This window comes from Hemitrygon akajei, chromosome 4 (assembly GCF_048418815.1).
Source record: "Hemitrygon akajei chromosome 4, sHemAka1.3, whole genome shotgun sequence".
Classification (NCBI taxonomy): Eukaryota; Metazoa; Chordata; class Chondrichthyes; order Myliobatiformes; family Dasyatidae; genus Hemitrygon; species Hemitrygon akajei.
In genome coordinates this window covers 181,074,372-181,086,812 of record NC_133127.1, presented here as the reverse complement: position 1 = coordinate 181,086,812, position 12,441 = coordinate 181,074,372, and the positions used below count along the sequence as shown (strand labels likewise).

At 41.8% G+C, this 12,441-nt stretch overlaps 1 protein-coding gene across 4 annotated transcripts in view; it reads left to right on the top strand.

The window, feature by feature from the left end:
* Positions 1-12,441, top strand: part of cyfip1 (cytoplasmic FMR1 interacting protein 1) — a 155,970-nt gene that overhangs the window by 68,472 nt on the left and 75,057 nt on the right. For all 4 annotated transcript variants that reach the window (XM_073044136.1, XM_073044133.1, XM_073044135.1 and 1 more), the window contains exons 12-13: positions 5,379-5,496; positions 8,854-8,976. In XM_073044136.1, the coding sequence (XP_072900237.1) occupies positions 5,379-5,496; positions 8,854-8,976 (241 nt within the window). The remainder of the gene's footprint in view (positions 1-5,378; positions 5,497-8,853; positions 8,977-12,441) is intronic.

Below are 12,441 nucleotides of genomic sequence, written 5' to 3'. Positions count from 1 at the left end.
AAGGTTCAGCATTATCTCCTTGCTTTTATATTCTATTCCCCTTAAAATAAATGCCAACATTGCATTTGCCTTCTCTACCACAGACTCAGCATGTGAATTAACCTTCTGGGAGTCTTTTAAGAGGACTCCTAAGTCCCTCTGTACCTCTGATGTTTGAACCCTCTCCCCATTTAGATAATAGTCCACACTATTGTTCCTTTTACCAAAATGGGTTATCATACGTTTCTTAACGCTGTATTCCAACTGCCATTTTTTTTGCCCATTCTTTTGTCCCAGTCCTGCTGCAATCGCATTGCTTCCTCAGCACTATCTCCCCTCCACCTATCTTCGTATCATTCACAAACTTTGCCACAAAACCGTTAATTCCATTATCTAAATCAATGACCAAAACTGTGAAAAGTAGCTATCCCAATATTGACCCTTGAGGAACACCACTAGTAACTGGCAGCCAACCAGAAAAGGCCCCTTGTATTCCCACTCACTGCCTTCTGCCTGTTAGCCATTCCTCTATCCATGCAAGTATCTTTCCTGTAACACCATAGGATTTTATCTTGTTAAGCAGGCTCATGTGGCACCTTATCAAATGCCTTCTGAAAATCCAAGTAAATGACATCCCCTGCCTCTCCTTTGTCTATCCTGCTTGTTACTTCCTCAAAGAACTCTAACAGATTTTAAGGTAAGATTTCCCTTTACAGAAACTGCTGACTTTGACTTATTTTATGATTGGTCTCCACGTACCCTGAAACCTCATCCTTAATAATAGACTCCAACACTTTCCCAACCACCGAGGTTAGGCTAACTGGCCTATAGTTTTCTTCCTTTTTTTTTTGCTTTCTTTCTTAAAGAGTGGAGTGACATTTGCAATCTTCTAGTTCTCCTGGACCATGCCAGAATCAAGTGATTCTTGAAAGATCATGACCAATGCAACTGTTATCAGTGACCTCTCTCAGAACTCTGGGATGTCATCCATCAGGTCCAGGTGACTTAGCCGCCTTAAGATCTTTGAATTTGCCCTGCACTTTTTCCTTTGTAATAGCAATGGCACTCACTCCTGCTCCCTGACACTCACAGACCTCTGGCACACTATTAGTGTATTCCACAGTGAAGACTGATGCAAAATACCCATTCAGTTCATCTGCCATTTCTTTGTCCCGCATTACTAACTCATAATTTTCCAGTGGTCCAATATCAATTCTCCCCCCCCCCCCCTTTACTCTTTATATAACTAAAAAATGCTTTTGGTATCCTACTAGTTTCCCTTCATTTTTCATCTTTTCTCTTCTTATAGCTTTTTTAGTTGCCTTTTGTTGGATTTTAATGTTTCCCAATCATCTAACTTCCCTTGTCTGCTACGGTTGCCTTGCCCTAACATTTGAGAACAAGTTCTGTGGGACATATCTATCCTGGACCTTGTGGATTATTCCCAGAAACTTCAACCATCTCTGTTCTGCTGTCATCCCACCAGTATCCTTCTCCAAAACACCTGGGCAAACTCCTCTTTCACGTCTCTGTAATTCCCTTTATCCCATTGTGATACTGATACATGTGACACAATTGTAATGGGGGACTTCAATATACAAGGAGATTGGGCAAATCAGGTTGGGGTCTGATTGCAAATTGCAGTATGAATTCAATCATATTATAATCACTGCTTCCTAAGGGTTGCTTTACATTAAGCTCCCTAATAAGAGCTGGGATAATACGCAACACCCAGTCTAAGAGAGCCTTTCCCCGAGTAAGCTTACAAGCTGCTCTAAAAAGCCATCTCATAGGCATTCAACAAATTCCCTCTCTTGTGATCCGATATCAACCTGATTTTCTTGATCCCCTTGCAAGTTGAAGTCCCTCATTACAATTATGTCATTACCCTTATTACATGCCCTTTCCAGCTCCCTTTGCAATCTCAGTCTCACATCTTGGCTACTATTTGGAGGCCTTTATATCATTCCCATGATATAAAGGGTCTTTTTTACCCTTGCAGTTTCTTAACTCCACCCACAAAGATTCAACATTCTCTGACCCTATGTCACCTCTTTCCAAAGATGTAATTCCATCTCTTACCAACAGAGCCATGCCACCATCTTTGCCTTCCTGCCTGTACTTTCAATACAAAGTATATCCTTTGATGTTAAGCTCCCAACTCTGGCCTTCTTTCAGCCACGACTCAGTGATCCTACAGAATCATACCAACCAATCTCTAATTGCGCCACGAGTTCGGCCACCTTATTCCGAATGCAATGCACATACAAATACAGTGCCTTCAGTCCTGCATTCTTCGCCCTTCTCAATTTTGCCTCTGTGGTACATTCTAACTCTGCTCTGTCTGGCATGTCCATTCTTACATTCATGTTAACATCCATCACCTACTTGTAAACCGGCTGGCTTATCCTCAGGTCTATTATACTGGTTCCCAACCCCCTGCCATATTAGTTTAAACCACTCCCAACAACCCTAGTAAACCTGCCCACAAGTATATTGGTCCCCCTCAGATTCAAGTGCAACCCATCCCTTTTGTATGGGTCACACCTGCCCTAGAAGAGATCCCAATTATCCAGAAATCTGAAAACCTGTCCCCAGCTCCCATTCTTCAACCACACATTCATCTGCCACCTCATTCTATTCCAGTCCCCACTGTCATGAGGAACGGGTTGCAATCCCGAGATTACTATCCTTGAGGTCTTTCAACTTCCTTCCTAACTCCCTGTATTCTTTTTCAGGATCACCTCCCTTTTTCTTCCTATGTCGTTAGTACCAATATGTACTATGACTTCTGGCTGGTTACCCTCCTTTTTCAGAATATTGTGGGCTGTTACCGGAAGTTCAGGAAATCAATGTTCGTGCCATCAGATTGGAATATAGGTGTTGCTCCTCCAACCTGAGTGTGGCCTCATCCTGGCGGTGGAGGAGGCATGCACTGACATGTCGGAATGGGAATGGATAATAGAATTGAAATGCGTAGCCACCTGGAAATCCTGCTTTTTCTGCTGTACAGGGGGAGTGAACAGTTTTTGAATAGCATCAGTTATGTTCAAACAACAGTGATTTTTGTCACTGATAGTTGGCAAGAAATATGCTATAAGACAATTCAGAACAGTTTTGCTCACTGTGGTTTCAAGCAATCAGACTTGGAAATCCCAGAAATGGCCGAGAGCAAAAATGAACCAATTTTGCTACTTCAAGTGAGGAATTTGAAGGTATTGACAATCATCTTGAATGTTATCTTTGGTCCCCTTTGGGCATTTAGCTCTCACCTGTGACTCCATGTAGCTGTTTGCATGCAACAGCAGTCACACCCTTGTACACCACTTCAACAGGTGGGCTAAACTAGGTGACAGTAGCCGGCGGGTCTCATACCATGGTGCAATAGGGACGTACCTGTTCTAGAATGTGAAGTCAGTGGTCTGGATGGTTGAGATCTACATTGAGATTCGTCAGCCAAGAAGGTGGTTCTGCAATTCTACGTGGAGAGCAAAGGGCATGACAAGACACACAATAAGTCAAGGTCATCCACCGCAATCAAGGTTGAAGATGCACTCAATGGCAGGGAGTGTTATGCCTGTAATGGAACAGGCTGAGTCTACAGTCTCTTTTGAGTCCCTCTTTGCAGTCTCTTAATTTGTGCATTGGAGCCTCTATAGCAGGTGGTGATGCAACCGGTCAGAATGTTCTCCACAGTGCATTTGTAGAAATTTGTTAGTCCTTGGAGACATACCAAATCTCCTCTAACTCCTACTGTAGCCATTGGTGTGCCTTCCTTTTGTGATTGCATCAGTGTGTTGGGCCCAGGATAGATCCTCTGAGATGTTAATAAAACATAGAACAGTACAGCACAGGAACAGGCCCTTCGGCCCACAATATTGTGCTGAACCAGCTAAAAAGCAATCTGAAAACACCCGAACACTAATCCCTACACTATGTCCATATCCCTCCATCTTCTGCATATTCATGTGTCTATTGATTGTCTCTTAAAAGACTCTAATATATTTGTCTCTACCACCATACCAGGCATTGCATTCCAGGTATCCACCACTCTCTGAGCAAAAAAAAAACCTTGCCTCTCACATCCCCTTTGAATCCATGCCTTCTGGCATTCGACATTTCAACCCTGGGAAACAGATACTCCTTGCCGACTCTATCTATGCCTATCATAATCTTATAAACCTCTATCAGATCTCCCTTCAGCCTCTGACACTCTAGAGAAAACAACCTACGTTTATCCAGCCTCTAATGATAGCACATGCCCTCTAAACCAGGCAGTATCATGGTAAACATCTTCTGCACCCTCTCCAAAGCCTCAACATCTTTCCTCTAGTGGGGTGACCAGAACTGTATGCAGTACTCCAGATGTGGCCCAACCAGTGTTTTATAAAGTTGCCACATAACCACTTTTGAACTCAGTGCCTCAACTAATAAAAGCAAATATTCCATAAGCCACCTTAACCACCCTATCGATCTGTGTAGCCACTTTCAAGGATGCTCATAGAACTTAAAGCTGCTCCCTCTTTCCACTGCTGACCCCCTTGATGAGAATTGATCTGTGTTCTCCCTCCTTCCCCTTACTGAGGAACATGATCAATTCCTTGGTCTTGCTGATGTTAGTTGCAACATTGTTATTGTGAAACCACTAAACCAGCTGATCTATCTCATCCCTGTACATCTCCTTGTTGCCAAATGAGATTGTCAACAACAACGATAATCATTGACAGATTTATGATGGAGGTCTGCGCAGTGCCTAGCAGTCATGCATTAAGAGAGAGTACAGCAGTGTGCCAAGCCACATCCTTGAGGTGTACCTGAGTTAATCGTCAGTGATGAAATGTTCTTACCGATTCATACTGACTGTAGTCTCCCAATGAGGAACTTGAGGATCCAGTTGTAGAGGGAGGTACAGAATTCCAGGTTTTGAAGCTTGTTGATTAGCTGAATGCTGCAGTCTTATCATTGGGCAGCTGATTGATATTTGTATTGCTGTTGTGCAGGTGCTCCAAAGCCCAGTGGAGAGCCAGTGAGATTGCATCCATTCTAGCCCTGTTGTGGCATTAGGCAAATAGTAGTGGGTCCAGATCAGGAGTTAATTTTAACTATGACCTGCCTCTCAAAGCACTTCATCACAGTAGATGTGAGTGCTACCAGTTAATGGGCATTGAGGCAACTCACCTGCTCTTCTTGGGCACTGGTATGCTTGATGCCCTTTTGAAACAATTGGGAACCTCTGAAGCTGCGAGAGATGTTTGAGAAACGAATGACTGGTATCAGTGTGTTATAAGGGAATTAGTGACATCCCAGTTGTGGTTTTGATACTTGTTTTCATGTATTTAGTCAAATTTTGATATTGAACTGTTTACTCATGCACAGTTGTGTATGTGTTCTCAATTAAGGTGGACCATAACATCATCTAGCAGCAGTCCGCAATATAACATTGTTGAACAAATGATTCAGATCAGAGAAGATCACATGCGTTTCATTTCTGAGCTTGCCCGCTATAGCAACAGTGAGGTATGTGAAATATAATTCTTGATCATAATTAATTTAGACTCCAACATGGTTGCTTTGTGCATGCTTTTCTTAGGAAACAATGTACAGATAGGAAATCACAAACAAAGCCACAGTTAGTACTTACATCTTAACTTTTTGCTAAGCTGATGGACAGTGCATGCAGAAATCCTGTTGGATTAGGATTGGTGCTGGATGTATGCCTGTAGTTAAAGGAGTAGAGAACTATATTCTGAGTCCTCAATAGAAACAAATTAAAATAGACAGAGAACCATTTTCCATGAAGATAGTAATTATCTATCTAGCACTTTTGCTTTAAATAAATGTGTGTTTTGTAGCACTAGTCAAGGTCACCACTTACATTGAAACTCCAGTAATCTGCTGTCTGGTTATTTGGAAACTGCAATAGCTTGGCATCTACCTCACTCTGTGGTTCCTGTGCTTCTGCCTTTTGTTTTACTGAAAACAAGAAAAATCTGAGTGGCTGCACAGAAATCCTCAAGAAGCAAGGATGAACAAGCAATGGTTATTATACAAGTTGCGACAAATAAGATATAAAGAACAAGGGATGAAGTCCTGCAGAATGAATATCAGGGGTTAGGTATGAAGTTTAAAATGTTCTCAAAGTTAGCAGTCTCCAGATTACTCCTTGTGCTAGTGAATTCATGAATAGAAAGTTAGGCCTGATGAACGTGTGGCTGAAGAACTGGTGCAAAGGGCAAGTATTCAGTTTCTTGAAACATTGGGATCTCTTCTGAGATAGAGGCAACATGTGCAAGAGGGAGAGGTTACACTTGAACCAGAGGGGGGACCAATATCCTAGAAGAGAAATTTGCTTTTTGCCACTAGGAAGAGATTAAACTAGATGGCAGCGTGTGGGACTTGAAAGCAAAGTAATGGGTATGTGCAGCAACTGAAGAGTGTAAGCCTGGCGATGTGGGTAGCCACATTTGCAGAATAAGGGTCAGATGGGTCCACTGCTTTAAATTGCATCTATTTTAATGCACATAGCTTAATGGGTTAGGCGGACAAAATGAGGGCATGGATTGCCTCTAAGAATTGGGATATTGTAGTCATAACAGAAATGTGGCTTAGAGAATGGCTAGACTGGCAGCTTAGTGTTCTGGATTACCAGTGCCATTGACATGACAGAAGAATAGTGAAGAGTACAGGGGGTATTGCCTTTTTTTTATAAGGGAGGATATAATAACAAAACATGGAGAGGATATTCTTGAGGGAACATCTATTGAGGCAGCTTACGCATAGATCTTTAAAGTAAGTGGATGGTCACCTTGTTCAGACTATATTGTAGACCTCCCAGAAGTCAACAGGAGCCTGAGGAACAGAGTAAAACACACAAAATGCAGCAGGTCAGGCATTATCTATCCTACAAGTCAAAGAAAATTAGCAGACCTTTTGTTTCATGGCTAATAATTATTACATTTATAATTGTTTGCATATCTACAGTTGTAAGAAAAAAGTTTGTGAACCCTTTGCAATTACCTGGTTTTCTGCATTAATTACTCGTAAAATCTGGTTTGATCTTCATCTGAATCACAATAGACAAACACAATCTGCCTAAACTAATGACACACAGACAATTGTACTTCTCATCAATACTGAGTACACTATTTAAACAATCACAGTCTAGTTTCGAAAAAGTATGTGAACCTCTGAGGTAATGGCTTCTACAAAAGCTATTTAGAGTCAGGTGTTCCAATTGATGAGATGAGATTGGATGTGTGGGTTGTAGAGGTGTCTTGCCCTGATTTTTTTTAAAAAAAGATACACAAAATCGGGTTACTGACGGTCTGCTTTTCTCAAGAAAGATCTGTTTATGCGCACCATGCCTCAATCAAAACAACCTTCAGAGGATCTTTAGAAGAAGAATTGTAGAGATGCATGAAGCTGAAAAAGGCTACAAAAGCATTTCTATAGACCTGAGTGTTCATCAGTCCACAGTAATAGAAATTATCTACAAATGGAGGAAATTTTGTACTGTTGCTACTCTCCCTAGGAGTGGGCATCCAGCAAAGATCACACCAAGAGCACAACGTGCAATGCTGACGGAGGTGAAAAAGAACCCAAGGGTAACAGCAAAAATCTCTGTTCATGTGTCCACTATAAGAAAAACACTGAATTAGAATGGTGTTCATGGAAGGACACCATGGAGGAAACCACTGCTCTCTTAAAAACATTGCTGCACGTTTCAACTTTGCAAAAGAACACCTGGATGTTCTACAACTCTTCTGGGACAATGTTCTACGGACAGATGAGACAACATTTGAACAGCGAATTCAAAATTGTATTAAGACATTTTACAAGAAAATGTCAGGGTAGTAGTCCGTCACCTGAAGTTTAATATTAGTTGGCTGATTCAATAAGATAGTGATCCAAAACACAAAAGTAAATCAACAGCAGAATAGTTTAAAAAGAGTATATTCGTGTTTTGGAATATCCAAGTCAGAGTCCAGACCTTAATCCAATTGAGATGCTGTGGCATGACCTGAAGAGGGTTATTAATGCAAGTTATCCCAGAAATAGTGATGAACTGAAACAATTTTGTATGGAGGAATGGTCTAAAATTTTTCTTCTCCGTTGTGCAAATCTGATCAGCAGCTACAGGAAACGTTTGATGGAAGTTATTGCTGCTAAAGGAGGTTCTACCAGTTATTAAATATAAGGGTTCACATACTTCTTCCAGTTGGACTGTGAATGATTAAACAATGTGTTCAATAAAGACATGAAAAATACAATTATTGTATGTCATTAGTTTAGGCAGATTGTGTTTGTCTATTATTGTGACTTAAATGAAGATCAGACCATATTTTATGAGTAATTAATGCAGAAAACAAGGTAATTGGAAGGGGTTCACAATCTTTTTCTTGCAGCTGTATGTGTTCATTGTATAATATGAAAAGGCCATATTTCCATCATGAATCTTTTCATTATGTCAAGATATACCATTATGGAAGCTACCGTATACCTGTACAATCTGTCAGAGTTTTAGAAAGCACCTAGGGAATGTGAAAATAAAAATCTTGTACAGGTTTATAATCTTGATTTGGGAGTGGTGATGGGGGGTGGGGAAGAGGAATATTACAAAATGCAACATATTCTGTTATCTAGATATATAGATATAATTTTAAAAAGTAATGTCTGTCAAACCTTAGGAATTACATTTTTAACCTCTTGATGTTCATCAGTTATCCTGTAAGTGTGTAATGTTTTTTGTTAAAATCAGACTGTGAATGCAGTCTGCATGTAGTTTTGTTGTTGTTGAATACTCTGTACAGTTGAGCTGACTTTTTGGATCATTACATCCCTTGTGCCCCTTTTCAATTTAACTACCTTTTGCAGGTGGTGACAGGGTCAGGCAGACAAGAAGCTCAAAAGACTGATGCAGAATACCAGAAGTTATCTGAACTGGCTTTACAGGGAATGCAGCTGCTGTCCCAGTGGAGTGCTCATGTTATGGAAGTGGTAAGAAGCCTAAGTAAACTACTTAAAGTAATTGTGCGGTTTTAATTTTGAAAACTAATGTTCTGTTCTCTTGTGTGCTGGTTTCTGTTGTCCCATTTTGATAGACATATTCCAAACTCTTTATTATTTGCTCTAATTCATTGTTTGCATCTTTTGCTCATTGCGTCTGTTATTTTTTAATAAGTCAGAACACTACAGCAGAGAAACAGGCCTTGGGCCCACCTAGTCTGTGCAGAACTGTTTATCTCCCATTGACCTGCACCTGAACCACAGCCCTCCACTTCCCTCCCATCTGTGTATCTGTCCAAATTTCTCTTGTGTTGAACTTGAACCCACAACCACCACTTCTGCTGACAGCTCATTCCACACTTTCACCACCCTCTGAGTGAAGATGTTTCCTTCCATGTTCCACTTAAATATTTCACCTTTCACCCTTAACCCATGATCTCTATTTTTAGTCTCACCCAGCCTCAGTGGAAAAATTTTGTATACCTCTATCAAACCTCACCTCATTCTCCTACATTCTAGGGAATAAAGTCCTAACCTAAACAACCTTTCCTTGTAACTCAGGTCCTCAAGTCCTGGCAACATTCTTATAAATTTTTTCTGCACTTTTTGAATCTTACTGTCATCTTTTCTGTAGGTTGTGACCACAACTGCAAACAAAACTTCAAATCAGGCCTTGACAATGATAAACACAATTTTAACATACAGTAACTTTCCGACTCCTGTATTCAGTATTTCAATTTATGATCCCTCTGTTTCACTGCACTCTTCAATGCTCTGCTGCTCACTGTGCAAGACCTATCCTGGTTTGTCCTCCCAAAGTGCACCACCTCATACTTGTCTACCTTAAGTTCCATCTGCCATATCTAGGCACATTTTTCCAACTGGTTCAGACAACGCTGCAAACTTTAGTCTTCCTCGCTGTCCCCTACACTGCCAATCTTGTTTCATCCACAAATTTGCTGATCTAGTTTACTACATTATCATCCAGATTGTTGATCTAGATCCAGCACCAATCCCTATGGCACCACACTAGACAGAGAGGCAACCATCTACTACCACTTTCTGGCTTCTTCTGCAAAGCCAATGTTCAGTCCAATTTACTACGTCATCTTGAATACCAACGACTAAACTTACTTGACAAATCTCTCATACGGGACATTGTCAAAGGCCTTGGGAAAGCCCATGTAGACAACATCCACTGCCTTGCCTGCATCAACTTTCCTGGTAACTTTCTTGAAAAACTCAGTTATACATGATCTACCACACACAAAGCCATCTTGGCTATCCCTCATCGATCTCTGTCTATACAAATACTTATACATCCAGGCCCTCAGAATATCTTACAATAAGTTTCCCACTACTGATGTCAGGCTCACCGTCCTATAATTTCTCGGCTTATCTTGGAGCCTTTCTTAAGCAACAGGCAGAGGTGAGGGTAGGTTCCGGTAAGTTTTGTTTTGTTTGTTTAGAGTAGAGAGAATGCCAGGCAGGATGTTGGAATGTTCCTCTTGCAGGATGTGGGAAGTCAGGGAGACCTTTGGTGTCATGGACAACAACACCTGCAAGAAGTGCATCCAGCTGCAGCTCCTAACAAACCACGTTAGGGAACTGGAGCAGGAGCTGGATGACCTCCAGATCATTCGGGAGAATGAGAAGTTTATAGATAGTAGCTACAAGGAGGCAGTTATGCCAAAGGAGTAGTGCACAGGTAATTGGGTTACTGTCAGGCGAGGGAAGGGGAAAGGGTAGGTAGAGCACCGATTTGGATACTGTTGGGGGGGATGACTTGCCTGGGACAAACTGCAGAAGCCAGATCTCTGGCAACTTAGTCTGGTTCTGCAGTGCAGAAGGGAAGGGGGAAGAAGAGGAGAGCGGCAGTGATAGGGGACTCGATAGTTAGAGGTACAGACAGGAGGTCCTGTGGTCGCGACAGACTCCTGGATGGTTTGTTGCCTCCCGGGTGCCAGGGTCAGGGATGTCTGTGATTGCCTGCACAGCATTCTGAAATGGGAGGGTGAGCAGCCAGATGTCATGGTACACATCGGTACCAGTGACGTAGGAAGAAAGAGTGAGGAGGTCCTGAAGAGTGAGTATAGAGAGCTTGGTAGGAAGTTAAAAAGCAGGACCTCGAGGGTGGTTATCTCAGGATTGCTACCTGTGCCACGTGCCAGTGAGGGTAAGAATAGGATGCTCTGGAGGATGGCTGAGGAACTGGTGTAGGGGTTAGGGTTTCAGATTTCAGGATCATTGGGACCTTTTCTGGAGCAGGTGGGACCTGTAAAAGAGAGACGGGTTACACCTGAACTACAGGGGGACCAATATCCTTGCAAGAAAGTTTGTTGGTGCTATTGGGGGGGGTGGGGGGTTAAAACTAGATTTGCAGGGGGATGGGAACCACAGTGCCAGAGTAGATAGTGGAGCGGTGGTGAAAATAAATGATGTTAACATTTCAGGCAAAGTCACAAATAGAAGAAGGGTTGTGTGTGGTGGTAATAATCTTCTGAGGTGTGTCTATTTCAATGTGAGGAAGACTGATGAGCTGAGGGTGTGGATTGACTCATGGAATTATGACATTATAGCCATTAGTGAAACTTGGTGACAGGAGGGGCAGAAATGGCAGCTCAGTGTTCCAGGGTTCTGATGTTTCAGACGTGATAGAGGCAGAGGGATGAAGGATGGGGGGAGGGGGTGGCATTGTTAGTCAGGGAAAATGTTATAGCAGTGCTCAGGAAGGACAGATTAGAGGGCTTGTCTACTGAGGCCATATGGGTGGAGCTGAGAAACAGGAAAGGTATGACCACATTAATGGGGTTGTATTATAGACCACCCAATAGTCAGCGAGAATTGGAGGAGCAAATCTGCAGAGAGATAGCAGACAACTGCAGGAAATATATGGTTGTGATAGTAGGGGATTTTAATTTTCCACATATTGATTGGGACTCCCATACTGTTAAAGGTCTTGATGGGTTAGAGTTTGTAAAATGTGTGTAGGAAAGTTTTCTAGATCAATATATAGAGGTACCGACTAGAGAGGATGCAATATTAGATCTCTTATTAGGAAATGAGTTAGGTCAGGTGATGGAAGTGTGTGTAGGGGAACACTTTGATACCAGTGATCACAACACCATCAGTTTCAACTTGATCATGGATAAAGATAGATCTGGTCCTTGGCTTGAGGTTTTAAACTGGAAAAAGGCCAAATTTGAAGAAATGAGAAAGGATCTAAAAAGCGTGGATTGGGACAGGTTGTTCTCTGGCGAGGATGTCATTAGTGAGTGGGAGGCTTTCAAAGGAGAAATTTTGAGAGTGCAGAATTTGTATGTTCTTGCCAGGATTAAAGGCAAAGTGAATAAGGATAAGGAACCTTGGTTCTCTAGGGATATTGGAACTCTGATAAAGAAGAAGAGAGAGATGTATGACATGTATAGGAAATGGAGAAAATAAGGTAATTGAGTA